This window comes from Hibiscus syriacus, unplaced genomic scaffold, assembly GCF_006381635.1.
Source record: "Hibiscus syriacus cultivar Baekdansim isolate YM2019G1 unplaced genomic scaffold, ASM638163v2 tig00113156_pilon, whole genome shotgun sequence".
Classification (NCBI taxonomy): Eukaryota; Viridiplantae; Streptophyta; class Magnoliopsida; order Malvales; family Malvaceae; genus Hibiscus; species Hibiscus syriacus.
The window spans coordinates 318,916-343,928 of NW_024063446.1; the positions used below are offsets into that span (position 1 = coordinate 318,916).

The 25,013-nt window shown below is 35.3% G+C and overlaps 3 protein-coding genes and 1 pseudogene across 4 annotated transcripts; 2 read left to right on the plus strand and 2 right to left on the minus strand.

Moving 5' to 3' along the window:
• Positions 1 to 1,489: 1,489 nt before the first annotated feature.
• On the minus strand, positions 1,490 to 3,015 carry LOC120185979 (elicitor-responsive protein 3-like). Its single transcript, XM_039190041.1, has 5 exons — positions 2,743 to 3,015; positions 2,312 to 2,377; positions 2,079 to 2,205; positions 1,801 to 1,915; positions 1,490 to 1,676 (listed from the first exon to the last, which is right to left on the minus strand). Exons 1-5 carry the CDS (start codon positions 2,807 to 2,809, stop codon positions 1,653 to 1,655), a joined length of 399 nt encoding a protein of 132 aa, XP_039045972.1. The 5' UTR covers positions 2,810 to 3,015; the 3' UTR covers positions 1,490 to 1,652.
• Positions 3,016 to 3,705: 690 nt separating this feature from the next.
• Positions 3,706 to 7,206, minus strand: LOC120185997 (E3 ubiquitin-protein ligase At1g12760-like). 2 transcript variants are annotated; one of them, XM_039190060.1, is made up of 5 exons: positions 6,521 to 7,206; positions 5,127 to 5,249; positions 4,891 to 5,023; positions 4,219 to 4,383; positions 3,706 to 4,119 (listed from the first exon to the last, which is right to left on the minus strand). In XM_039190060.1, exons 1-5 carry the CDS (start codon positions 7,063 to 7,065, stop codon positions 3,952 to 3,954), a joined length of 1,134 nt encoding a protein of 377 aa, XP_039045991.1. In that variant the 5' UTR covers positions 7,066 to 7,206; the 3' UTR covers positions 3,706 to 3,951. The 2 variants fall into 2 exon arrangements, with proteins under 2 accessions (XP_039045991.1, XP_039045992.1); XM_039190061.1 differs by having other exon boundaries at positions 3,707 to 4,119; positions 5,127 to 5,246.
• Positions 7,207 to 9,595: 2,389 nt separating this feature from the next.
• Positions 9,596 to 15,294, plus strand: LOC120185941 (annotated as a pseudogene).
• A 3,359-nt stretch (positions 15,295 to 18,653) lies between these two features.
• On the plus strand, positions 18,654 to 24,564 carry LOC120185942 (general transcription and DNA repair factor IIH helicase subunit XPB1-like). Its single transcript, XM_039190019.1, has 17 exons — positions 18,654 to 18,758; positions 20,408 to 20,483; positions 20,571 to 20,739; positions 20,829 to 21,051; positions 21,148 to 21,204; positions 21,312 to 21,455; positions 21,727 to 21,811; positions 21,930 to 22,016; positions 22,130 to 22,467; positions 22,562 to 22,637; positions 22,718 to 22,911; positions 23,036 to 23,227; positions 23,525 to 23,638; positions 23,720 to 23,800; positions 24,070 to 24,153; positions 24,230 to 24,372; positions 24,468 to 24,564. Exons 1-17 carry the CDS (start codon positions 18,654 to 18,656, stop codon positions 24,562 to 24,564), a joined length of 2,265 nt encoding a protein of 754 aa, XP_039045950.1.
• The last annotated feature ends 449 nt before the right edge of the window (positions 24,565 to 25,013 follow it).

Below are 25,013 nucleotides of genomic sequence, written 5' to 3' on the forward strand. Positions count from 1 at the left end.
GCGACAAAAGTTGGAGAGTGAGAAGACCAGCGACAGTAAATCAAAAGTACAGCCTTTGTTTTCTTCAGAGCAATGCCAGGAACTTACAATGAAGACTCTTAAAGGTGGGGTACCACATAAGGATGCTGCCGATGAAGGTCTTGTTTCAACTCCAGCTTCGAGTGTCCTGCAAGAGAAGAATCTACGTAAAACAAGAATGGAAAGCAAGAGAAGCAATGTAGAAACTAAGAACTCGAGCAAGTTCAAGAAGTTGAAAAAGCTTGACATGACTTGTCGGTTTTCAACACCACTTGCTGTCCTTGAGCAAGAGCAGGTTGCCAATGAAGTACAACATTTTTTCTGCTCCGATCTATGCCTAGACGGGTGCAATACCATTAGAGGAAGCTATCAGTGAAGGGCTCGTTAAAACGTCCATCGCTAATGTCCAGCAACAGAAGAGTCTAATTGAAACAAGAACTGAACATAGCATCTGTAAGAAAACTCTTTTTAGCTCAGTTGCGTATAAAAACAAAGATGCGGGATTGCAACAAGGATCTTCAAAACAACTTGTCGGGCACGCAACTGAGCTGGTGGCAAATTCTTTTCCAACAAACAAATTCTCGACTTTGCAGCTGGAAAGATTTATGATAGCAAAACCATTTGATATGTGGATTTGACAGTGAAATCATCAAGCAAGATCGAAGAGCCTAAAAAAAACCAAACCGTTCCCGCACAAATGAATGACGAGACTCCAGGGCAGCTATCAGCAATTCCATTTGGGAGCTCTTGGTCTGATTGGTCTGATTCTTTCTTCGAGTCGCCTTTCAAGATTCTCGCAAGTTCTAGTCCCGCAAAGGATAGTTTTTCTTTTCAGAGGAACTTTGCACCACTCACGGGGCAACCCGTTCAGCAACAACAATTCCCTCTGAATCCTCCATCCCTTGGCTTACCTAAAAGCAGCACTACTGCTGCTAAAAAATCTTACAGGAAAGGCAAAAAGAAATTGCCAGACAAGGTGGCAAATTCCTAGATATAAAGCGGTCCTAGAGGAAGCATGTCTCAGCCGGACATCTAAAGTCAACTTCAGGTTAGATATTTCTTTTTGAAGCTGACATCTTTTTGGTTTTTAACTTCTTGGTGTTCTGGCTTTTTGTATTTTGGAATGCTTCTTTAGAAAAACGTAGAATAGGGTAAACCGGTAAAGGCTAGTTCTAAATAGTCAGCTGTGTTAATCAAAGGCATTAATCCACCGTCGCCTTGAACCACCTTGTTCTCTGTTAACAATGCTAAAAGGGCTGCTTTATAATCTAAGGTGTCAACAGCATCTTGTTTTTTCCTTTAATATGCTTCGGGTATCCATTAGATTTTAAGCACAATAATCTACCCGATAAGCATCTACCGTATATCCGAGTGATTAGCAATTAAGATTTTAATTACATTAGCATTAAAACCTTAAATGCCTTAGGTTTAATCAGTTTGACAATGATTTGAGAGTACAAATTATTAATAATGTCCCAGTGTCACAAGTAACCGAAATAAAACTCGAAGCCACACGATAACAGTTCGAAATCAAACAGGATAATTAGTTGCTGGAACAGAAACTAGGACTGAAAACTAAAAGTAGCCTAATCAGTGTAAGTTGTCTGCTTCCACCCTCCAAAAGATTCATCAACTTAGTAATCCCTGGATTGATGTTCCTGTTGCATTTTGCAATGGAAGATTTTACATTTTAGTTACCATTTGACTCATACATTCACCTGTATGAGGCGAATGTTCAGTAGATTCAGATTCAAACATCAACAAAACAAAGACAAAAAGTACCTCTGGGGTGAAAGAGAGGCCAATTCTAATCTCCCCACAATAGTTTTCGTCCTTGATGACATTATATGCAGTTGGGGGAATGTGCCCTCCCTCGAATACAGGCTCCAGAGCTATGCTGCAATTATCATTAAAACAGGAGCCTCAATCCAAAAGCATCTTCTTCGAGAACAATTTCGGATATGATATTCCATCGAAGAAACATGTCTCGAGCACATATCCATGTCCGAATATGTTTACTAGATCTGAGTTATAGGAGAGGATATAGTGATAATACTAACGTTACTTCCCCAACGAAATCGTCCTGGGAACCAGTATCACTGTCCAGTATTTTCACCTTGAGCTCTGAAACACCTTCAGAGATGTTAAATTCGAAATTCTCGTTCCATTCAGGTTCTGATCCTTTTCCTGAGAAAATTATTGATTAAGAACAAAGTTTGAATCATGATAATCGATATATTATCCAGGCAGATGAATAAATGTGTTAAGAATTTAGATTGATCACAAGTCCAACCTGATGCAACGCTGCTCTTCTGCTCCTGGGTTCTGCAAGTGAGAATCACATAAGGATCCATGTCACCTGCTCGTTCCCCATATTTTCAGTTCCCAGAAACACAAAACACGAAGATATAAGCAACAAACACAAGGCGTTTGACCAAATTCCTTTGAAAAACCAAACACATACTCATATCAGATCTGACATGTGAAAATCTATATCTACCTATATAATAATCTTATAAACAGGAAGAACTAAACGACTATTGGTCAATGCAGTTCCGATGCGATTTCAAATTCTTGATCCGATCGAAATCGTCATGAGATCGTAACAGAAAACAGCTAAAAGGATTGAAATGTACCCAGATCTAACAGATAACGCTAAAATTGAGTAAACTTGTAAATAAAAACAAAAACCAGTAAAATTTCGGATTAAGGAGCAGGACTTACAGAGAAAATCTGTGTTCTCAAGGCCCTTGGCACTAACGAGAACAACTTGAAGGGTTCCCTGAGGCATGTTTTTAGAGCGTAGAGATCGAGAAAGAAGAATGATTGAAGACAGACCAGATCCCGCAGAGTAATATACATATAATAAAGGAGAATTACTTATTGCTTGGATCTCTTTTCACCTTGGATCTCTTTTCACAAGGAAACAGTGAAAAGAATTCACAATCGCCAGCAGCTAGTCAACTACCATGAATGTGAAGAAATACCATATATGAACAGTTCTAGTTTATGGTATGAACATTAGTTGAATTCTTTGTCTGAGTCTTAATTGGGTCAAGTCTAAATTTAAACTGCATCAATAATCACTGAATTTTTATGACGCTTTCACTCTAGTTATCGAAATCTAAACACTTCCGTTAAGGGAATTTTCAATTTTGTTCACTCTTTGATGATAGCGACCAGAATAAAAACATTTTAGAAGTTCAGTAACTATTAATGTAATTTACCCTCAAATAATTTAAACTTTTATTGTAATTAATTATAAATTTCGTCAAGAAAGGAAGTTAATCAAATTAGGTAACAGTGTAACATTATTAAAATCTGCGTGAATTTTGATCATTTAAAAAGAGAAGTTTAAGAACAAAAGCACAACAAAATTTAAGGATTAAAATAATTACTTTATATTTTTAACAAAGAAATTATGTTTTATAATTATCAGATATTACTTTTTTCCAGATATTTAAATATTTTATTAAAGTAGAGTGAAATTCACAATTATATGATCATTATTCAATCTGACCTAATAACTTTTTAGTTTAATAATTCACCATTAAACTTCTATGATTATTAATGATTCAATTTGACCTAATAACTTAGTTTAATAAATAATTCAGTTACTATTATGAAATTCACAATTATACTATACAAGCGTAATTCAGAAAGAGTGAAATGAAGTCTTAAACCGAGTTAACTCAACTCGAACAATAAAAAGAAGAACATATCCAAACGGATTCTTGGACTCCATGCTTACATATACAACTCCATGAAGGCCGAGCCCATCACCGAGTTCATGGTTTCCGATGGAACAGTTGTGACAACTATCACCACGAGAACGAGGATATGATAGCCTGTGTCGGGTCTATCCGGTATGCCGTGCATTATCATGCTCTCAAGCTAAATCATATGCAGAGATCCCGAATATGCCCGTTTCGCCTACACTGCCTCACAGGTACTACTCTTTAAAATGTTATACTTGCAGAGAGGACAGGTAGCATTGATATGCAGCCACTTATCTACACAGGCACAGTGAAAATGGTGACCACAAGGAAGTTCCCTTAGCTCAACTCCATCCTCGTAAGCAGAAAGGCAGATGCAACATTCCTACGAATTAACCCAATAATGAAAAAACCAGTTTGGTTTCAGCTCAGCAACAATAAAGGAGAAAAGAAATAAACAGCATAAAAAAGGAGATTATCTTACTGCATCATCCTCGGAAAGCACTCGTTCCATAGGGGAATCAATACAACATTCAGTAATTACACCCCCGACAGGACCTTTGACATCACCGGCAAATTTCTCACCCTTGCCAATTTTTCGAAATTTGTATATTGGCAACTGATCAATGTCCTCCTTGGAAGCTCCTTCCTGATGTAAGAGGCCATATGAAACCAGTAAAAAAGGAAAGTACACCAAAAAGGGAAAGATGAAAATAAATCCAAGTAAATCCGTCTTACTGCTAGAGCCATACGACAACAGGGTCCGTAAATATTTAACTTAAATGTGCTCAACTAAATCCCGTTGTTCAAATGCAGCATATTCTTTACTTTGAAAGTGCTTAAAGGATCAAGTAAAATACAACATCCAAAATGTGTATCAGACACCATTAAATTGTCCACACTCCACTGTGATGATACAGTTATCCAGGTTGAATTAGATTCGGGTTTAAAGCTCAAAATTCATGCAATAACACAAAGTGGCCTTCCCCACACTAACTAGGCGGTTATAAGTAAATCTGGCATATTTACCTCCATTAGCCATCTCATTACAAAAATAGATATTCAAGAACAAAATTCAAGATCAACTGCAGGCAAACATATTAATGAAGCATATACGAAAATGTCGATCTTACACGCAAGAGGGTGTGAAAGTTACCTGATCTGCCACAGCATATAGGATTGCAATAATACATGGAAGACAGCAGCAAACAGCAATGCCTATGATGCATGCCAGTGCAACACAGAATACAATAAAGAACACATCAAAACCAAGAAACACTATACAAAGCCTACAAAGAGAAATGCATTGTAAGAGTTAGGATCCAATTACCAGCAAACATACTTCGAACTCTCAAACAATTAAAACCCAGGAAAGAGGACACAAGAACTTACCAACAAAGCTGGGGGGAGCTACGAGCCATTGCCTCACCACCTACAGATACCCAGTAGAATCCGATGATCCACCAGATGAACGAAAACATATTATTTGCAGATTCCAGGTGCTTTGCAACACCACTGAAAACATTTTCAAACGATTAGCTACTAAATGGGGTCTAAAGTATCATATACAACACAATCTATAATAGGTGAGATTAATATATCCAAAATACACCATAAAATAGAAACAATATACCCCCAAAAATCCAAACACTTAATTCAACTAATCTGAAATGTAAAGGGTGGATTCTCATAACACATTACAACTTCAATATACGTGACAGATTTGCACAACTTAACATGTAACACCGAAAAAGTAAATGGAAATTAGAAATCTCCATCAAATTCTTAATTGCATCCCTGAGATCATAACGAAACACGTTCTAAGTTGCATTTTACCTAATGGGGCCTAAAACCTATTTATTCCAACTACCAAAATGACTAATGAAATACAACTTTTTGAACTCCTCTACATATCCCCACAGCTTAAAAAACCGACATCGCGCTTGCCACCAAAGAAACAATGTATTCCATCTCAACTCACCAATTAACCAATAAGAAGCAGTAAATAAAATAGAGGTTCTGAATCTTAAACATTTGATTAAGCAATTTTCTATCCTTCCTATTTAGTACCAAGCAAAGCCTAAGTTCTTAGGGTGCGTTTGGTTCACGGAATGTAAGATTATCAGTGGGAATAAAAGATTACCAGGGAATATGATTACTGGGAATGTTGTATTTTGTGTTTGGTTGGTTTAGCAGGAATGTAAGATTACTGTGTTTGGTTAAAGGAATAAAAGATTATTGGAATGTATATTTGACCAAATTGTCCTTATTATATATTTGTATAATATTACAAGTTGTAAAATATTTATATATTTTCTTCAAAAAATTAAATTCATAATATTTATATAATTTTTTTATAAAATTAAAAATATAAAAAAAAAGGTTTAATGAAAGGGTAAAATTTTATTTTAACCTCTGAACTTCATAAAAAATTTTAATTATAGACTTTTTTTTGTAAATATAAAATAATTTAAGGATAAATTTGTAATTTAACCTTCGTAAAATTTTTATTATTCAATGACAGAATAATGATATTTTGAAAAAAAATAAAAATTTAAGGGCATTTTAGTCCAAAACGCCGGTAATATTACAATAACTAAGGGAAGGGAGGTAATGACATTCCCGATAATATACCCAAAAAATCCACTATTGATAATAAAACATTACCGGGAATACCAAACGGGGAATGTGGATTCCATTCCCGGGGAATCCCACATTCCCCATCCAAACGCCCCCTTAAAGTCATAGAATACCAATGAAACCCTTAATCAAATATAAATATATACCTTCCACTATCCTCTTCCACATGAGCCAAAGTTACGTAGTGCCCCGAATCCACGCTCAACCGTGGGCTCAAAGCCCCTTCATCTCCTGGATTAAATGGCCTGTACTCCGCGCTCCGTTGCCGCCTCCGCCGCCTATACTCAACAAAAACGCAGACCACATGCAACAGGCACTGCAATGCGTACCCAATTATCCACAGTCTCAGCGGCATGATCGGTCTCTCCTTCCAGCTCAAAAGCAAAACCCCAACCGCCACAGCTGCGAACGTGAAGTTCCAGATAACATCGAGGACCACCGCAGGCTTCGAATACGCCCAATCGCTGTGCCGCTCCTCGAGCTGCTCGGCGGCGGTTTCTCTAACCAACACGGACGGCTCACGCATCAGTCTTCGGCTGCTCGCTCGGCGTAGGAAACCAGCCGCTTCCCGAAGCCTCCGGCGACGCACGGATCCACGAGAGGAATCGTCCCGTTGTGCCGAGAGAAACGGCGTCGTCGCGCCGTTGATGTCACCGGTTGGGGATCGATTCATTGCAGTAGTCGAAACCATACGTGGGATTTCTCTGGGGGGGGATTCCAAATGGGTTTCAATTCGAAGCCATGGGGGGGAACATTTACCGCAAACTTTCAAAGGATTTGGAGAATTAGGTCTCTACTGAATGTTGGAGATGATAAATTTGAGGATGTTGAAGGTTTGTCACTTTATATTTCTTGGGGAAGGTTTACTTTGTCCATTAATATTTGGTGGAGTTATGCGGTTCGTATCATTCATCGTTAGGTATATTTGAAAATCCAGTTGTCTGTATACTATTGTTGATGTATATATGTATACTCTTATTTATTTAAAAATATAAAAAATAAGAGTAAACCACATGAATGGCCATTGAACTATGTGAAACATTCTGATTTGGCAACTGATGTATTAATTTTATCCAATAGTGGATCCAATTTTTTTTTACGCTGCGTATACATGTATGAATTACATTAGATTTATGTATGAGGTGGACCCAATCGATAAAATAGACAACTAAAAAAAATTAAATTTCAGGTGGACACGTGTCCATCCTAGGCTAAGGTGGATCTGTCGCTAGTTTTATCAATTAGATCATTTAATTACGTAAATGATACTCCCTTTGTGACTCTGTCCCATAATTTGTGTCTTATATTGACTGTACACATAGTTTTAGAAGATATATTTGACCAACTGAAATGATAAAGTTATCCCCGTGTATTAATAGATTTGAGTGATTTGTTTTGACAGGTGTAAAAGAGTGGGACATATAAGGGTAAAAAGAAAAATATAAGTATTGTTGTTTGTTGACTTTTCTAATAGAACAATTTAATTGAGATAATTTTAAAAACCAAAAGAGAGACATTTAATTGGCCGAAAGGAGTATCTATCAAAATAGTTCACCGTTGAAGTGATAGTTGAAAAATATATGACTACATATTTGATCCTCATTACTTATATATTTTATCAATTTAATTTTAATTTAATAAATTTTAAATTAATATAATTACACATTTTATCTTCATACTCGTATAATTACATATTTTTATATGTACGGTATATGTTTATTTTTTGAAGAAAAAAATATGTGTGTACATGATCTCTCTTTTTTCTCTTTGTTTTATGTTAATATAATATGTGTTCATATTGTCGTTACCAGGGACGGAGTTATTAAGGAGATAAGAGAGGTTGTAGATCCTTCCAAATTTTTTGGTGTAACAACGTTTTAAGTCTTTTTTTAATTTAAATATTATTTAAATAAAACTTTTATCCCCTCCCAATTTTTATATTTAAATACTTTATTAAACATCGTTCTTTCATTATAAAGAAAATTAACCCCCTCTTATATTTGATCTTAACTTTATCCTTGAGCGTTACGCAAGTAAAAGACACATTCTATAAGATATACTTTAAAAGACATTTTTTTATTTGAATAATATTTGGTTTTAAAAAAACCATACAAATAAAGCGAAAGGTCAAAGATGTTGGTTGAATTTCGTTTTCTTTCTTTTCAATGTATGACCTTTTAATATATGTATATATATTATATTAACAGATACGAAAATGACATTCTTTTAAAATGAAAATATATCATTAAAAAATATATAAATATTCATCGTTTTGGGAAGGTTCTACTGGCCAAGGCCCAAGAGAGCCTCCCAAGGAAGGCATACTTGGCCCTGTTCTTTTTCTTTCTTTTTTATAACTTTTTTTTTTATATAAAATATGTCTAAAATTTGATTTAAATTTAATATGTCTAAAAGATATAACCCCTAAAATCCTATTGACATGTGTATTTTTTAACACTTATAATCTTTCTTTTTTTAATGTTTATTTAAAATTTGATTTATGAGTTTTTATTATATCCCATGTCAAATCTAAGTTAATATTAAAGTCTAAATTGATTGATGTTATAATGAAGGACTTGATTAATATGATATTAGTATTTTAAAATATTAAATAAAATATTTTATAAGTTAGAGATTAAGTTAAAATTTAAGTGTTAGTTTGAGAGCATTTGGTTGAATTAATCCAAGGGTAAATTACAAGTTTAGTATTTAAATTATCAATTTTGAACCGTTTAGTACATAAACTTTTAATTTTTTAAAACTATATCTTAAACTTTAGTTTTTGTTACATTTTAGTACCGTCGTTAAAAATTTGATTTTGTTTTATTTTAGTATCCCGTTCAAAATTTATTGTTAAGTTTTGAAAAAAAATTGAATGTTTAAGTACAAAAAGGGACCAAAACTAATAGTTTAGATATTAAACGCGTTAAGACTTTAACGGTAGAGTATTAAAATGAAAAAAAAACTAAATATTAAATACAATTTTTTTTAAAAAAATTAAAATTAAATATTAAAATAGATTAAAACTAAAAATTTAGATACTAAAATTTTATCCTTGTTAAAAGAGGAAAGGAATAAGGCCACAACGAGATGGTTTGGGCCGACTGGTAATCAACGACGCCGTTTAATACGGTTAACGGGTGTGTTTTTTAATTTTAACTCCCTCCAAATCCATCCATAATCATAACCGCATTTCAAAATTCTCCAAACGCAACGAAGAACAAAGGATAGAAAATACTGCTGAAAATGGGACGATTGGCGCGATTTCTCATCTACGTTATCAATCTTCTCTTCCTCCAAAACAAGGTTATTTCAGTAGAGATCCTTTCGAAATCGAAGCTTGAAAAGTGCGAGAAGAGTACGGGATCCGACGACAAACTGAGTTGCACCACCAAGATCGTCATCAACATGGCCGTTCCCAGCGGATCCGTAAGTGAACTTTGTTTTCTGTTTTCTCTCCTTAACTTCGTTATTTAGTGTTTTGTTTATTCTTAATGATGATGTTTATGCTATCTCTCCAGAGTGGCGGCGAGGCGTCGGTCGTGGCGGAAATCGTAGAGGTGGAGCAGAATTTGACGAATAACATGCAGACGTTACGGGTTCCGCCGGCGATAACGGTCAAAAAATCCACTTCCTACGCGCTCTACGAGTTAACATATATTCGAGTGTGTTATTGAACAATCCCATTTCAATTTTTTAAATTTTGAGGGAAATTGAGAGAAGAGACCAGGGAGATGGTAGAGAAAGAATCTCTCATTTTCAATTTTTCTTTTTCATTGAACGATTTGGTTTTTCAGGATGTTTCCTATAAGCCTCAAGAGTTTTTTGCTAAGACACGCAAATGTCAGCCGGATGCTGGGGCTAATGTTGTCAAGATATGTGAGAGGCAAGAAACTGTTTTTGATTTAATATTTCTGATGTTTAGTGAGTGTATTAAAATTGATGCATGAACAGGATGAATGAAGCGATATTGACTGTTTTCCAGAATCCATTTTGTAGGTTGCGCGACGAGCAGGGTCACGTCATTGAAAATACTCAAGTTGGATATTCAATTTTTTAGTACCATTTTGAGTGGAATTTAATATTATGTTGAACTTAACAGTTGATTAGCATTGTTGCATAGTTGTTCATATTGTTATTAGTTATTAGTTACTACGGATTACCTAGTTACTTCGTTACTTTTGTCTTTGCATTGGTAGTTAAAATAGATTACTCTTGCTAGCTTAAATGTCATACTTCTTGAAAAATAGTGTAAAATTTTACTTTACAGTCCCCTTTTGACTATTTATTTGTCTTTTGGATCGTCTGCCTTTCTTGTTTAGCCTATTTGCTGTCCTTGCGGTCCCCGAAGGCGGGCACCTTCATCTTGTGGAAATATCTGTAAGTGCTCTCTGTGTATTTAAGCGCCGTCAAATTTTCTTTTGGATTTCTGGAATCTGATTGTTCTTGCCCTATCTTTACATTTGGACAGTTGACAAATTGATAAAAGGAAAGGCCAATACTGCTCACTGTCTTCGATTCCCAGGTGATTGGTATGGTTTCACTTACTTTCTATTGGTTACATATCTCGTCTTTTTGAGTTGTTATTTTTCTCGCTGGACCACCACTCTTCAGTAGTCAATGACAAAACTTGATAATAAATCATTTTCAAACTTGTTTTTTCCCTATAATTTCAAAGGAATTTTGAATAAAAGGAAATTAGAGAAAGATGATCGAAACTGATTTCTATTTAGGTAGGTGATCCATGATTAATGATGGCATTGGTAACTCTTTTGCTACAATGTCTCGAAAGTTAATAAAAAGGAGCAACTGCTAACTTTCTATCTTTTGCTGCTTTAGTATGTATGCATATTCTATAACTGGTAATGGTTGTTTTATCTACTTAGGTTCCATGTTTTTGGAATTGGGCAGCAGTCAACTGGGTTTAGCGTTAGAATTGAGATGAAGACAGGAAATAAAGTTTCGGTATGTAGTGCCTCATATAATTTTTCAGATGCTAATTGAAGGACTTCCTTTTCTGTTGTAAAATACATATCTTATTGATCAGGTATAACCTTATTACTAGGAGTCTAGGATAGTGATAAGTAGTGAACAAATGCATATTTACGTTGGTTGTATTTTTGTTTATAGTTTCATGTAATGATGTTAGAATTGGATACAATTGATAGATGAATTGAACTGAAAAGGAATAGTAACTTACCTTCCAAATAAATTAATGTTTGCAGGAAGTTATTGTAGGGCCTGAAAACAGAACAGCAACATCCGCTGACAAATTTATAAGGGTCAATCTTATTGGAGATTTTGTTGGATATTCAAGTATTCCTACATTTGAGGACTTCTACCTGGTCATTCCAAGGTAGGTCAGCTTGTTTAGAGGATACTGTTATGACTGTTGTACGCAAGGATGATATAATCCTGCTAGTAGTAGTAGGCACATTTTGGACAATTTAGTCATCTTATTAATTACTTTGAGAAGACTTTTTCCTTAGCATTTGACAAGAAGATGAATTAATATTATCAGGTTGTTTGCCCTATTTCTGTACTTACAGCGTAGAGATCATATGTTATTTACAGCTTAATTTGAGGCCAAATAATGATTCTCTTAGAATTCTGCAAATATATGACCGTTGAACAATTATTATGATTCAAAACACACAAATAACCGCAATTCTTAAAATTGGTGATGGAACTTGAATTGTACATGCTTATAGTAACTGTTATTGTAAATTGTAATGAGTTCCTGTTGTGCATGCGAAGGGTTTCAACTAGCTGCAGCCAGTTGTACTCTTTATTCTTACTTTTTAGTATGGGAGATTGGCTACAATATGCATGGAAATGTAACTTGATTGTGTTGTTTCAGAATTTTGCTGGATATCATCTTCATTTGTTTATGGCTATTTTGGTGCAAATTCAGTTATTTTGTATTGCCAAAACTCTTTTTTATCCCTTCATTGACAGGGTGGTCCAGGTCAACCCAATGATTTGGGAAGGAATGTTTCTATGTGGATGCTGCTTGAGAGAGTGAGATTTAACTTAGATGGTGTTGAATGCAACAAAATTGGTGTCGGTTATGACGCTTTCAATGGTCAGCCAAACTTCTGTTCAGCACCATTTTGGAGTTGCTTGCATAATCAGTTGTGGAATTTTTGGGAAGTTCGTATATAAAACAATAGTCGTTCTAATTTCTCTAACTAGTTTGGTGCAAGAATTAGCAATGAAAAACTTATGATCTTCTATTTTAATTACCTTCATATATTTCTGTCATTGTTAACTGAGAAGACACTGCCTTATTTCTGACAGGCTGACCAAAACCGAATTAAGAGGAAGCAAGTTCCATTGTATGGCGTGCAAGGGAGATTTCAAAGGATAAATGAGCATCCAGTTAAGATTCCAAAATTGTACTTCCTTCCGTGCAAATTTCTCCACATTATAGGTGGGTTAACTTATGTTTCACATTATAGGGCGCAGGGTCTCATTCATTCTCTATAGGAGTGACGGAAGTTCTTAGCACAAACCTCCTAATAGAACTAAGGGCTGATGACATAGATTTCGTTTTTCAAAGGTAAGTAACGCTGCTACAATTGATAACTATCACATATTACAATATAGACGACTTGAACTCATTCTTATTATTTTCAGCAAATGACTCATCAAGAGCATGGATTTGCAATATTAAACTTGATTATATCAAGTCTTTGTTTACTTATCATCTAGGAAAAAGTACCGAGGATTATGCTCTTTGATTCTCTATAGGAGTGACGGAAGTTCTTAGCACAAACCTCCTAATAGAACTAAGGGCTGATGACATAGATTTCGTTTTTCAAAGGTAAGTAACGCTGCTACAATTGATAACTATCACATATTACAATATAGATGACTTGAACTCATTCTTATTATTTTCAGCAAATGACTCATCAAGAGCATGGATTTGCAATATTCAACTTGATTATATCAAGTTTTTGTTTACTTATCATCTAGGAAAAAGTACCGAGGATTATGCTCTTTGAGAAGGACTCGCAATATATATATCTTTGTTGTCCTGTATGCTTTCTTATACTATCTTACAAAACATTTTAAAGATTACTTATGGTGATTGATGTCTTTTGGTTTCATGTCTAAGTGATACCTCATCTTTAATGCTTTGTTCGTACTTGATGTAAATATCACATATACTTTTCATCTTTTTTCAGGAGTCCTGGAAAAGTCATGAGTGTAGAAGTTCCAATATTTGAAGCCCTCACTCAGTTTGGGGTTGCCACGATTATGGTTACGAATACTGGTGAAGTAGAAGCGTCATATAGCTTAACGGTACTCGGATACATACTATTTCTCATTATCTTTCATAAGTATTAAATATGAGTTTCCATTTGAACAAATGTACTGTTTTATGTGAACTTTTATTGCCACAAGTTGCTCTAGTTTCAGTTATGAACTTTTTCCTAGTGCAGTTTGATTGCTCAAAGAGCGTCGTCCTTATGGAGGTATTTTCTCTCAACTTTTTTCAAGTTTAGTGTGCACATTTAATCACGGTTAATCAAATAATATTGAAATTGCTGCAGGAACAAAATGAGGCTTTTAAACCATCTTGAATCATTTTCATTTTATATTCCCAAAATTTAACATCACTAGGATTGATACATTTCACTCAACATGCTGAATGCAGCTATATTGAAGGACTCTGAATTTAGTGAAGTTGACAGAGCCGAGTGCCAGCTTAGTACTACAGCTATTGTTATTGACAATGGATCACAGGTATGATAAGTTTATGGTCTGGTGTCAAAAAGAAATGAATATAAGGTTCGAAATCTACGTCTCACCGACTCCTCGATTTTCTTGAAAGAACACATTGAACATGCTCATATCATATCACATCACCCACCCGAGTTCAAGTAACTTAGCTTTTATACAATTGAGGATTGTTATACTTCATTTCATCTGTTGAGCTTCATTAAATTAGCCATGTGCATTGTGAATCATAAACGCTGTGAACTATATAAATATAAAAAAACGAATCAGTTGGTGCTCTTAATATATCAAGTAAATCTCTTCAACTTTGAATTTGTTTCAGATTACTCCCCTCCAACCACCGAAGACTGGCGTTAATGGTTTCTTCGAATCTCTTAAAATAATTTGGAAAAACCTGTGGGAAAGTTTGGTGGACTTCATCACCGGAGAAACAGGTCATTTCGACGATTAGATTACATGTCCATTTCTTCTAAATTATGCCGTTGACTCGATGTTAAATTTGTTTCCTTTTGCTGTGTAGAAGGAAATGCCCGGGGGTTTTCGACTTCAGCTGTCATATACAAGATATCTGTATGAGTTGGATTCTTCTCTTCGGTTTACTCTTGGCGATATTTATGACGGGTAAACCTTCATTCTTATAAAGAAACGAGTTAAGGGAGAATGCAAATAATATGTTGATCACATCACATGGTATTTTGAATTGCAGTGCTCGTGTTGCTATGGCTCTTACATCAAAAAGGCTTCTTTGATCCTCTTTATGACTGTTTCGAGGATCATTTCGAGTTCGGTGATCATGGAGCTAATGATATCCATAGGCATGGTGTCAATAATCACCGCTACCCGATTCATGCCAGAAAGCGTGTCAAGACCAAGCATCACAAACACGATGCTCGATATAAACGAAGCGGCATTCACCATGATCACCGGCACAATCATTCCGACAGGGACGACGATTATCATCATTACCTGCATCATGTTCATAAGGACAAGCACAAACATAGGCATGTCAGGAGCTCTAGCATCATACAAGAAATCCAGTTGGATCGAAGGAAACACGATGATGTCGGGCACCACATGCATAGGGGAGCACCAGAGCTAATAGAAAGACCATTGAAGCTGAGATAGAGATAGTTCACAGCAAGATGAAGTTATAAATCATATCAATGGAAGGTTATTTTTTTAAAGTGAAGGATTAGATCCAAATTTTATTTTCTTTTTCATTTAAATTTGATATATAATAACTATATCTGAATGAAAAATTATTTATTGAATTCGATCTTTGAATCTTATAATCTAAATTGTATATTGTAGAGAACTACAATTCGAATATAAATCCACTATAATTGTACTTACTGGAAAAATTACTTGAATATTGCGATAAAAAATTGCTTGAACAAGGTGCGCCAAAAATTATTTCATGATTTAAAGTGATTGCTACAATAACCTGAAGATCTCCTTAAGATTATACAATGTTTTTTAAAAAAGCGTGTTGACTGCATAACAATTCCATGATCTCGTCATGCTTGCAAGATGAATTATCATGATGCTGACATGCATGTTACCTATCAACGGTACAATTTGCATACATGTTACCTAAACTACGCATTAATGTATAATCTTAATAAAATCCTCAAATCAATAATAAAATAACTTTTAATACTCCTTATTCCAATCATTTTTTCACCACAATCTTCGAACAATTTTGTCACTTACTAACATTTTAAATATGTGGATAAACTACACATTTAGTACCTAAATTATAAGTTTTTGATCCGTTTTAATATTTAAATTTTTAATTTTTTTCAAAATTATACGTAATGTTTAGTTTTTGTTTCATTTTAGTACCTCATTGTTAAAAACTTAACGTGTTTAATATCAAACTATCAATTTTGATCCATTTTAGTATCTAAACTTTCAAAAAAAATTCAAAACTTCATGTTAAATTTTGAATAGGATAATAAAATGAAACAAAAATTAAATTTTAGGTACGATTTAAAAAATAAAAGTTCCAGTACTAAAATAGATCAAAAACCTATAGTTTAGGTATTAAACATGTAATTTACCCGGGAAGAATCCTCATGCACAATGTAAAACTCTTTTAATTTTACAGAGATTTAAGATCGTTGAATGAGTGAAAACACATAGCTGAGATTAAAAGTAGGAAATGCGAATATATTTATTGGAAAAAAAACAAAGAGTCAATCTCAATCATCTATTTTCACTCGTCAAACGATAACATATGTAAAACTATTTTAGTTTTACATTGTATACCTATGTAAACCTATGTATATACACACACTGAATCATCGTTTACCGTCCGTAGTCTATTCGTAAAGAAGGCTACCTAATAGAGTTTATAGTTTCAGGCCAAAACAAATAATATAGACAGTGAATCGCAACCAGCCCACGAAGAGCTTTAAAAGTGGCCGGTGGTTAGGTCAGGTCGGACAGTAGATTCTTCTTTATCAAGTTGGCTCTTTTGCGCCTTCGTTTCGCTCCCTAGTTACCTCTTTCTCTATTAGTTTTGAACTTGAAACTTTCTGCACTCTCACATTGAGGAAAATGAGGAAACCCTTTAATTCAATTGCAACTTCAAGCAAAGCCCACTTCGAAAAAAAGTGAAGAAGAAGAAGGGGAGAAAGAGTTGGAATCTTCATCCGAATAAGAGAACTCCGATGACTCCATTGATTTGATGAAGTAGGTATATTTTACCATAGCTTAAAATCTTATTCTCCCAATTTTCAACTGATTATATTGTTTCCGTGTTTTTGGGAGAGTTGTAGGAGGAAGAGATAGAGCGTGAATTAGCAGAAGTTACTTTCGAAGAACTACAAAAGGCACGAGCCGACGGTACGGATTCAGTTTCTCGTAAACCCCGTTCAGACGCCAAGCACCGTCACGCTAACAAGAATAGGTATATTTTTTACGATTTTATAGATAAGATTTTTTTTTGTCTTTCGTGTAGGGCGATTTTTTTGGGGTTTTGATTCGTCTTTTATATAGGCCAATGGAGCTTAGTAGCAAGAAACCAGTGAGGTCATTTAGACAAGTTATTCAAGCTCCTAAAAAGGTAAATTATGTTTGTTTAAGCTTTTGCTTTTGTTTTGAATGCAATAAGAAAAACAAATTAATCAGTATAATCGTAGTTTTGCTTGCCTAAATTAATGTTCTTTCGGTTTTTTAAGTATCTGAGTTTTGCTTTAATGGAATTCTGTGCCGTGTTAGCTACCTTTGTAAGATCTTAATTGTGTCCCTGTTATCTGAGCTTATAACTTTCCTTAAACTATTGAAGTTGATCTTATGATTTATGTTTATGGATTTTTTTTCCTTCTGTTTTCAGCTTTTGTGCTTTAATTGATGTTAATATGATTTGCTTGTAAGTGGCACTAAAAGGTGAATCGAATCTGTTTGCTTCTTTCTGTTCGGGTGGCACAAGACCCCGATTTGAATCTCTATGTGGTACACTTGATGTTGATGGGTTAGTCTCTTCTCTCTTTATCATTCAACCATTTACATTGAATTCATTTGTTGCTTTTCATGTTCAGTTCTCTACATCGGTCCCGTTGTAACTTGTATTGCCCTACACACAGTTTAAGTACTCTTACCTCTGTGTATCAGACGAGTGGGATGAGGAGTTCTTCATGGATTAGTCGTTAGTAATCTATTCCATGATCTTTAAGGACAACTTTTTGATTGGTCGGCCAAGCTTCATACGTTAGTGTACTAAATCCACCGCAAAATATGTTACTGAATGAGTATTGCATGGAATCTTGCTTTTCTTTTACCAGAATACCAGTCTATGGAGCTTTGCTTTGATAGTAGTCTAGTTTACCATGTGACTGCATCTCATAAATGCCCGTAATAGTTCAATAAGTGATGATCGACCTCTTGGTTGAGGTAGCATTTGATGGTTTTGACTTTCTACTTTCCGGATTATGTCTTTCGTTGACATATTGGCTTTTCCTTAGCCTGCAACTGATGATTATTTTTTTTGTTTTGCAGATTCTGAAAATGATACAATTTTCTGTTTCAGAACAACCTACCAATTGAAAGAGAGGTATATTCTCATCTATTTGACCTCATTTTAGGGTTTATATTGATTTTCCAACTATATATTTCCCGGTTACAACAGGAGGTGCAGAAACGACTTAAAAAAAACCAAAGACCCAAAAGTCATCAATGAACTGAAGAACCATATTTCTTGGATTGTAAGTAATATATCTATTCAATAGAAACCACTACAGTCTCCAGGGTCTTCTATATGGCCCTTGGATACATCAAAGTACCTCCCTATCAACTTATTTACATTGGATCGTATATCAGGATATGCACTTGAAGTTTGAATCAGCAAAGATACCGACGCAGAGATTCTGGCTGCACACAAGAAGAAAGAAAAAGAAGCAGCAAAGCACGGCAAACTCCCTTTCTATCTTAAGAAATGTATTCTCATGAATCCTCTCCTTCTCACTACAGCTTTTGGAATCTTGTGTTGGTATCCATCGACTGTAATATAGGAAACCGTCATGTTGTATCATGCCGTATTCCTACGAGTCCGTTTTAATGGTTGCAAACTCGGTTTACTCCTTTGCAGCTGAAATCCGGAAACAAAGGCTTGTTGAGAAGTATAAAAAGCTCAAGGTACACATTCGACATACCTTGCAATTTAAACAATATTCCTTATGACATTGACCGTCTCAACTGATTAACTATACCGATGATGTATCATCGGCATCCGGCGAACTTGAATCCTTCATCGAGAAAAAGAGAAGAATGCTGCAAAGGATCATAGGTTCATGCCGTATCGTAGACCCAACAACAGTGAGCAACAAAGCTAAATGACCCTACGGGTTTTTATGCAGTCCATTTTGGATGGATAAGACTTGCCCGATGAGATTAAGGTTTTGAATTTGATTGGTATAACATCCTCCTTTAGCCATTGTGCTACCATTCAATGAGTTAAAGAAAATGATGATTTCATTCCCATTGTTTTGAGATTTTGCTATATAATTTGGGTACTAATTCGATGATTTTAAGAGAGATTCGGAGTGATTGGTTTATTATTTTTTTAGTGGACTCTTTTTATTTAATAAAATTAAGGACCACTATTTATTAAAATAAAATAATTCACCCTGTTGTACTTTTTAATTTAATAGTTGGTTTTAACTATAATCATAGGGATATGATATTTTTAATTTAACTTCAAAAATATATTTATATTATTACAATCAAAATTAAATTTAAATGGTTAACCGGCTCAACCTATGAATTAAAAAATAGAGTAAATTATACGTTTAGTACTTAAACTATTAGTTTTCATCCGTTTTAACAGTAAAACTTTTAATTTTTCAAAATTATTTCTTATGTTTAGTTTTTATTTCGTTTTAATGCCTATTTACACGAAGTAACTTTTTTATGAGTAAATTGTATCATTTTATCACTTAACTTTCAGATTACTCTTAAATTAATCACTTTAACTTTCAAATATATATTTATTTATAATTACTCATTAATAAAATAATAATAAAAACATCATGTCATGAAAATTATTAATAAAATAAATTAGAGTGATTGAAATAGAAGCAATTTGAAAGTTGAGTATTTAAATTAAAAAATTCTAAACTTTAGTACAACAATAGGAGTGAAAATATAGTTCATGGATGAATGATGTAATTTATACATAAAAAATATAATACAAACAAAAACTAAACGTCAGACATAGTTTTAAAAAAATTGAAAGTTTAAATATTGAAATAGACTAAAATTAATAGTTTAAGTACTAAATGCATAATTTACCCTAAACATTTATCTACACTGAGCTGAACATCTAAATTGGGCTCTGAAGTCTAAACTCTAATTGGACCAAAGTAGACCAGCCTGCAAACGCTGGCTTTATATTTTACTTGATGGTGATCCGCGAGGCGGTTGGTGGGTAAATAAATACTCGGCGGTTATCAGAACAACATAGTATTATCCTTTCCAGGCAACAACAGTCACTAAACCAAGGAAAAAGAAAACCAGTTGATCGAAACAGAGATTACTTGGTAAGACAACATTACAAGAATCCTTTAACTTCTCAGTTCTGTCTCTTTTTTCCCCCTTTTTTTTTGTAGATTTTGTATGAGTTTTAACGTTCTGTTGATTCTCAGGGGAAAGAGATAGTAGACCTAGCAAAAAGCTTAAAACTGCAGTGAAGGTCGTCCATATCCTCTACCTTTTCGATTTCTACATGGAATTAATGGGTTTTTTCTTTTCATTTTCCTTACAAAAGTTTGCTGTTTTTTTTGCAGGATGATCATAGGAGCTCAGCTGTTGAAGACGAGAATTCCTTTTCTCTTGACGAAGGGGACGATGATTCTCGTGATGGTAACCATTTCTTTGTTCTATTTTTTTGTTGTTGCTAATTTGAGTTTTTCTTTGTGGAGGGATAATGTTTTACGATTGGATTTGAAGGTGAAAAAGAAGGGAAGAGGAGAGATTTTAGCAAATTAGAACTAAAGCCCGACCATGCGAATCGACCGTTATGGGCTTGTGCCGACGGGCGTATATTCTTGGAGACATTCTCTGCTTTGTACAAGCAAGCTTATGATTTTCTCATTGCTATAGCTGAACCTGTTTGCAGGTATTGATGTTGAATTGTTTTTCTTGTTGTTTGCTTATTTGGGCGCATCTCTTGATATGGTTATGGATGTGAATTTTCCATATTTGTAGACCGGAGTCGATGCATGAGTACAATCTAACGCTGCATTCTCTGTATGCCGCCGTATCCGTGGGGCTGGAAACCAAAACCATTATATCAGTGTTGGATAAACTGTCCAAGACCAAGCTCCCTAAAGAAATGATTGATTTCATACATGCTTCTACTGCTAATTACGGCAAAGTCAAGCTCGTGCTCAAGAAGAATCGTTACTTTTTCGAATCTCCATTTCCGGAGGCAAGTTGGTTTGGTCATTGTTTTAGATGATTGTATGATTTGTTGAAATTTGTGGGTTAATTGGTATTCATTGTTTGGTGATATCGATTGCTGCAGGTGCTGAAGAAACTGCTTCAAGATGAGGTTATAGCTCGAGCTAGGATCGTTTCCGAGGTTTGTTACATAATGTGAAATGAATTTGTTGATTTGTGTTGCTTTAATTGCAGTTGAGGCAAAAAGTCATATTTCCCGACTGATGTTTATCTTCACGCTTTTTATAGAATGTGCACGGAAGTGATGGATTTACAATCAGCAAAACTGCGGGTGAAATCGAAACTGACCATGATGGTTTGCTTAATGAAGCAGAATTGGCTGCTGCTGCCGAAGAGAAAGAAACTCATGCATTCGAAATCGACCCTGCTCAGGTTGTTCTACTTCATTGTTTGACTTCGTATTTCAAGTCCATTATTATTGCTAGATCTCTTCGAGGATACAATTTTAGGGCTGGCTTTTTGTTCGTGCAATCATATCTTATGACATCTTTCATGCGAATAAATCGATGATGTTGGACCATAAGTTCCTTAGCTTATAGTATGATGGAACATTGATCAGTTGCAGAGTTTTTCCGGCCGATTTTTACGAAATGTGATTATCCTTCATTTAACTATATCTTACCTTGAATTTTTGCATTGACAGGTTGAAAATGTGAAGCAACGATGCCTGCCAAATGCTCTAAATTATCCAATGTTGGAGGAGTACGACTTTCGGAATGACACCGTGAGTAACATTTTCCTCGACACTAATAACAAAAGTGGCTTCGGATAAATGGTGGCGATCGAGTCCATATTATTCAGGACCTGATAGTATCTTGGTTGTTTTATTGGTTCTTCGACGTATAGGTCAATCCCGACCTCGACATGGAACTGAAGCCTCATGCACAGCCACGACCATATCAGGAAAAAGTCTTGGTAAGATGTTTGGAAATGGTAAGATTATGTATATTACACCTATACATATTTATGTGTTTGTACATGTATAATACATCTTTTTTATGAATTCTCCTTGTTGTTTTCTCTTGGAATGCAAAATGATAATGCAGGTAGAGCGAGATCCGGCATTATTGTGCTACCTTGTGGTGCTGGAAAGTCTCTAGTTGGTGTTTCTGCAGCATGCCGGATAAAGAAAAGTTGCCTTTGTTCAGCAACAAATGCAGTTTCAGTGGATCAGTGGGCCTTTCAGTTCAAGCTTTGGTCGACCATACGAGATGAACAAATTTGTCGTTTTACATCCGACAGCAAAGAGAGGTTCCTCGGGAATGCGGGAGTGGTTGTGACAACATATAATATGGTTGCTTTTGGTGGTAAGCGGTCTGAAGAATCTGAAAAGATAATTGAAGAGATAAGAAACAGAGAATGGGGACTGCTGCTCATGGACGAGGTAATTATTAATTTCCGTTATTCACAGCTTCTCGATCTCTAAGAAAGATTTTCGACCTTATACGCGATAAGAGAAATGATTCTATTCCGTGCAGGTCCATGTGGTTCCTGCTCACATGTTTCGGAAAGTCATCAGTCTCACTAAATCCCACTGCAAACTGGGGCTTACTGGTACGTGCTTCGATTTTTTCTTCGATTCATCGTTAGCTCTCAGCTGCCTCGTAAGTAAATACATAAATCCTATTATGTAGCTACACTTGTGAGAGAGGATGAAAGAATTACGGACTTGAACTTCCTTATCGGTCCCAAGTTGTACGAAGCAAATTGGCTTGATCTAGTGAAAGGAGGGTTCATAGCAAATGTTCAGTGCGCTGAAGTATGGTGCCCGATGACGAAGGAGTTTTTTGCTGAATATTTGAAGAAAGAAAACTCCAAGAAGAAACAGGTTCGCTTTAATCTGTCGGTCCTTAACGATGTTCGCTGTATCTTATTTACTTTGTTGTTTTTTGCTTTTGAGGAAGAAAAATCCGAGATATTTCCCTTAAAAGGGTGAATTTCTTGCATTTCAGGCACTTTATGTGATGAATCCTAATAAGTTCAGGGCGTGTGAGTTCCTCATACAATTCCATGAACAGGAGCGTGGCGACAAGATAATTGTCTTTGCGGACAATCTTTTTGCATTAACCGAGTATGCAATGAAACTACGCAAGCCTATGATCTACGGTGCTACCAGGTTGTTTTTGAACCATCAACTGCTTGCCGTAGTCTGCCATTTTCGTATCGTCTTATATTATTGACTTGCAATCTACCCGTGTCGTGTGCAGCCATCTTGAGAGGACGAAAATTCTCGAGGCTTTCAAAACTAGCCGTGATGTGAATACTATTTTTCTCTCGAAGGTATTCAATCCATTACATTTTACTCTCAGTTTCGATACTATGTCCTTCAATATCAAGTGTTACGAACTGATATTGTGCCCCATCAAAAAATCGAGTCTTAATTATTGTTCACATTATCGGCTTTAAGCTGGTGAGGCTTTTTAATGCTTTCCGATCGACAGGTCGGTGATAACTCTATCGATATTCCTGAGGCTAACGTGATCATTCAGATTTCATCTCATGCCGGTTCAAGACATCAAGAAGCCCAGAGATTAGGACGTATTCTTAGGGAAAAGGCCAGTATTACAATTTAATTCTGCATCTCAAATTTTTCATCTTTGTTTCTCTAGTTGCTGAAATTTCGGATGGACCGACAGGGAAAAATCAAAGATAGGATGGCTGGTGGCAAAGAGGAGTATAACGCGTTCTTCTATTCCCTCGTTTCTACGGATACACAGGTATACGCTTATATTTTCCTTACGTGAACGATGATTATTCGTAAGCATAGTGTAAACAATGGTTTGTTTAACTAAAATAGATGATCGGCCGATACTGTTTGCAGGAATGTACTACTCGACTAAAAGGCAACAATTTCTGATTGATCAAGGTTATAGCTTTAAGGTATGTCATTTATCATCTTGGTGCTCCGGTGTTTATTTCAGGTATGCACACTCGACTTTGAATAACATAGCTTATTGTATAATATTTGATGTAATATTTTTTATAGGTGATAACAGGCTTGCCTCCACCTGATGCCGGTGCCGGGTTGAGTTACTACCATCTCGACGAGCAATTGGCCCTACTCGGAAAAGTGCGTATCTTTTCACTTGCTTCTGTTTTTTAGGCAGTCGTCGAGCTAGTGATTGTTTACAGCTTCTTTTCATCAGGTCTTGACAGCAGGTGATGACGCAGTCAGTTTAGAGCAGTTGGAAGAAGACGCAGACGATATAGCCCTCCATAAAGCTCGGCGCTCGACGGGATCGATGAGCACAATGTCGGGCGCAAACGGAATGGTTTACATGGAATACAGGTACAATGTCTCGCATATTTTCCAAAGTTTGCATGCATTATAACACACTTTCAAGTGCCATTTAACCATGTCTATACAAATCTCCTCTTTTGCAGCAGGGGGAAGCATAAACTTGTCGGTCAGGTCCAGAATAAGAGCAAGCCGAAGGATCCGTCGAAGCGTCATCACTTGTTCAAGAAACGCTACGGTTGAGACGGAGAACCGGACCGAGCAAAAAGGTGAGTTTCCTATATTCATCGAACTCATCGAAGTGTCGAGTTTTTATTCGAATTTAAATGTAATTATTCACAATGTTATGTTATTAATTGGTTTTAGTTTAAACAATTATTTTTAATTATATATATTAATGATATAATTAAAATAATACCAAAGGAAAGTCGAGATTCTTTTGGTGGTCAATTCACTGGCTAATCCAATCAGATAATTGTTATTCGATGTGGGATTTGATGTTCCACAAGGTATTGGCTATCCAAGTATTCTTTTCCTTATCGCCAAAATATATTACATTTTGACGATCCAATATGTAGTACGAAAATAATATGTTTTTGGCAGAATATAGTTAATTTTATCATATCACAATTATTATGTTAACGTTAAATTCGGAATACCGTTAATGTTTTAACGAAAAATGATGAGTTTAG

Coding starts and splice junctions, on each gene's coding strand:
- LOC120185942 (XM_039190019.1), top strand. CDS start 18,654: ATGCCGTATTCCTACGAGTCCGTTTTAATGGTTGCAAACTCGGTTTAC. Junction 24,154..24,229: donor AATTGGCCCTACTCGGAAAA/GTGCGTATCTTT, acceptor TCTTTTCATCAG/GTCTTGACAGCAGGTGATGA. Junction 24,373..24,467: donor ATGGTTTACATGGAATACAG/GTACAATGTCTC, acceptor CCTCTTTTGCAG/CAGGGGGAAGCATAAACTTG.
- LOC120185979 (XM_039190041.1), bottom strand. CDS start 2,809: ATGCCTCAGGGAACCCTTCAAGTTGTTCTCGTTAGTGCCAAGGGCCTT. Junction 2,378..2,742: donor TGAGAACACAGATTTTCTCT/GTAAGTCCTGCT, acceptor GGGAACGAGCAG/GTGACATGGATCCTTATGTG. Junction 2,206..2,311: donor GAAGAGCAGCGTTGCATCAG/GTTGGACTTGTG, acceptor TAATTTTCTCAG/GAAAAGGATCAGAACCTGAA.
- LOC120185997 (XM_039190060.1), bottom strand. CDS start 7,065: ATGGTTTCGACTACTGCAATGAATCGATCCCCAACCGGTGACATCAAC. Junction 5,250..6,520: donor GTGGAAGAGGATAGTGGAAG/GTATATATTTAT, acceptor AAATGTTTTCAG/TGGTGTTGCAAAGCACCTGG. Junction 4,120..4,218: donor TGCTTTCCGAGGATGATGCA/GTAAGATAATCT, acceptor GTTAATTCGTAG/GAATGTTGCATCTGCCTTTC.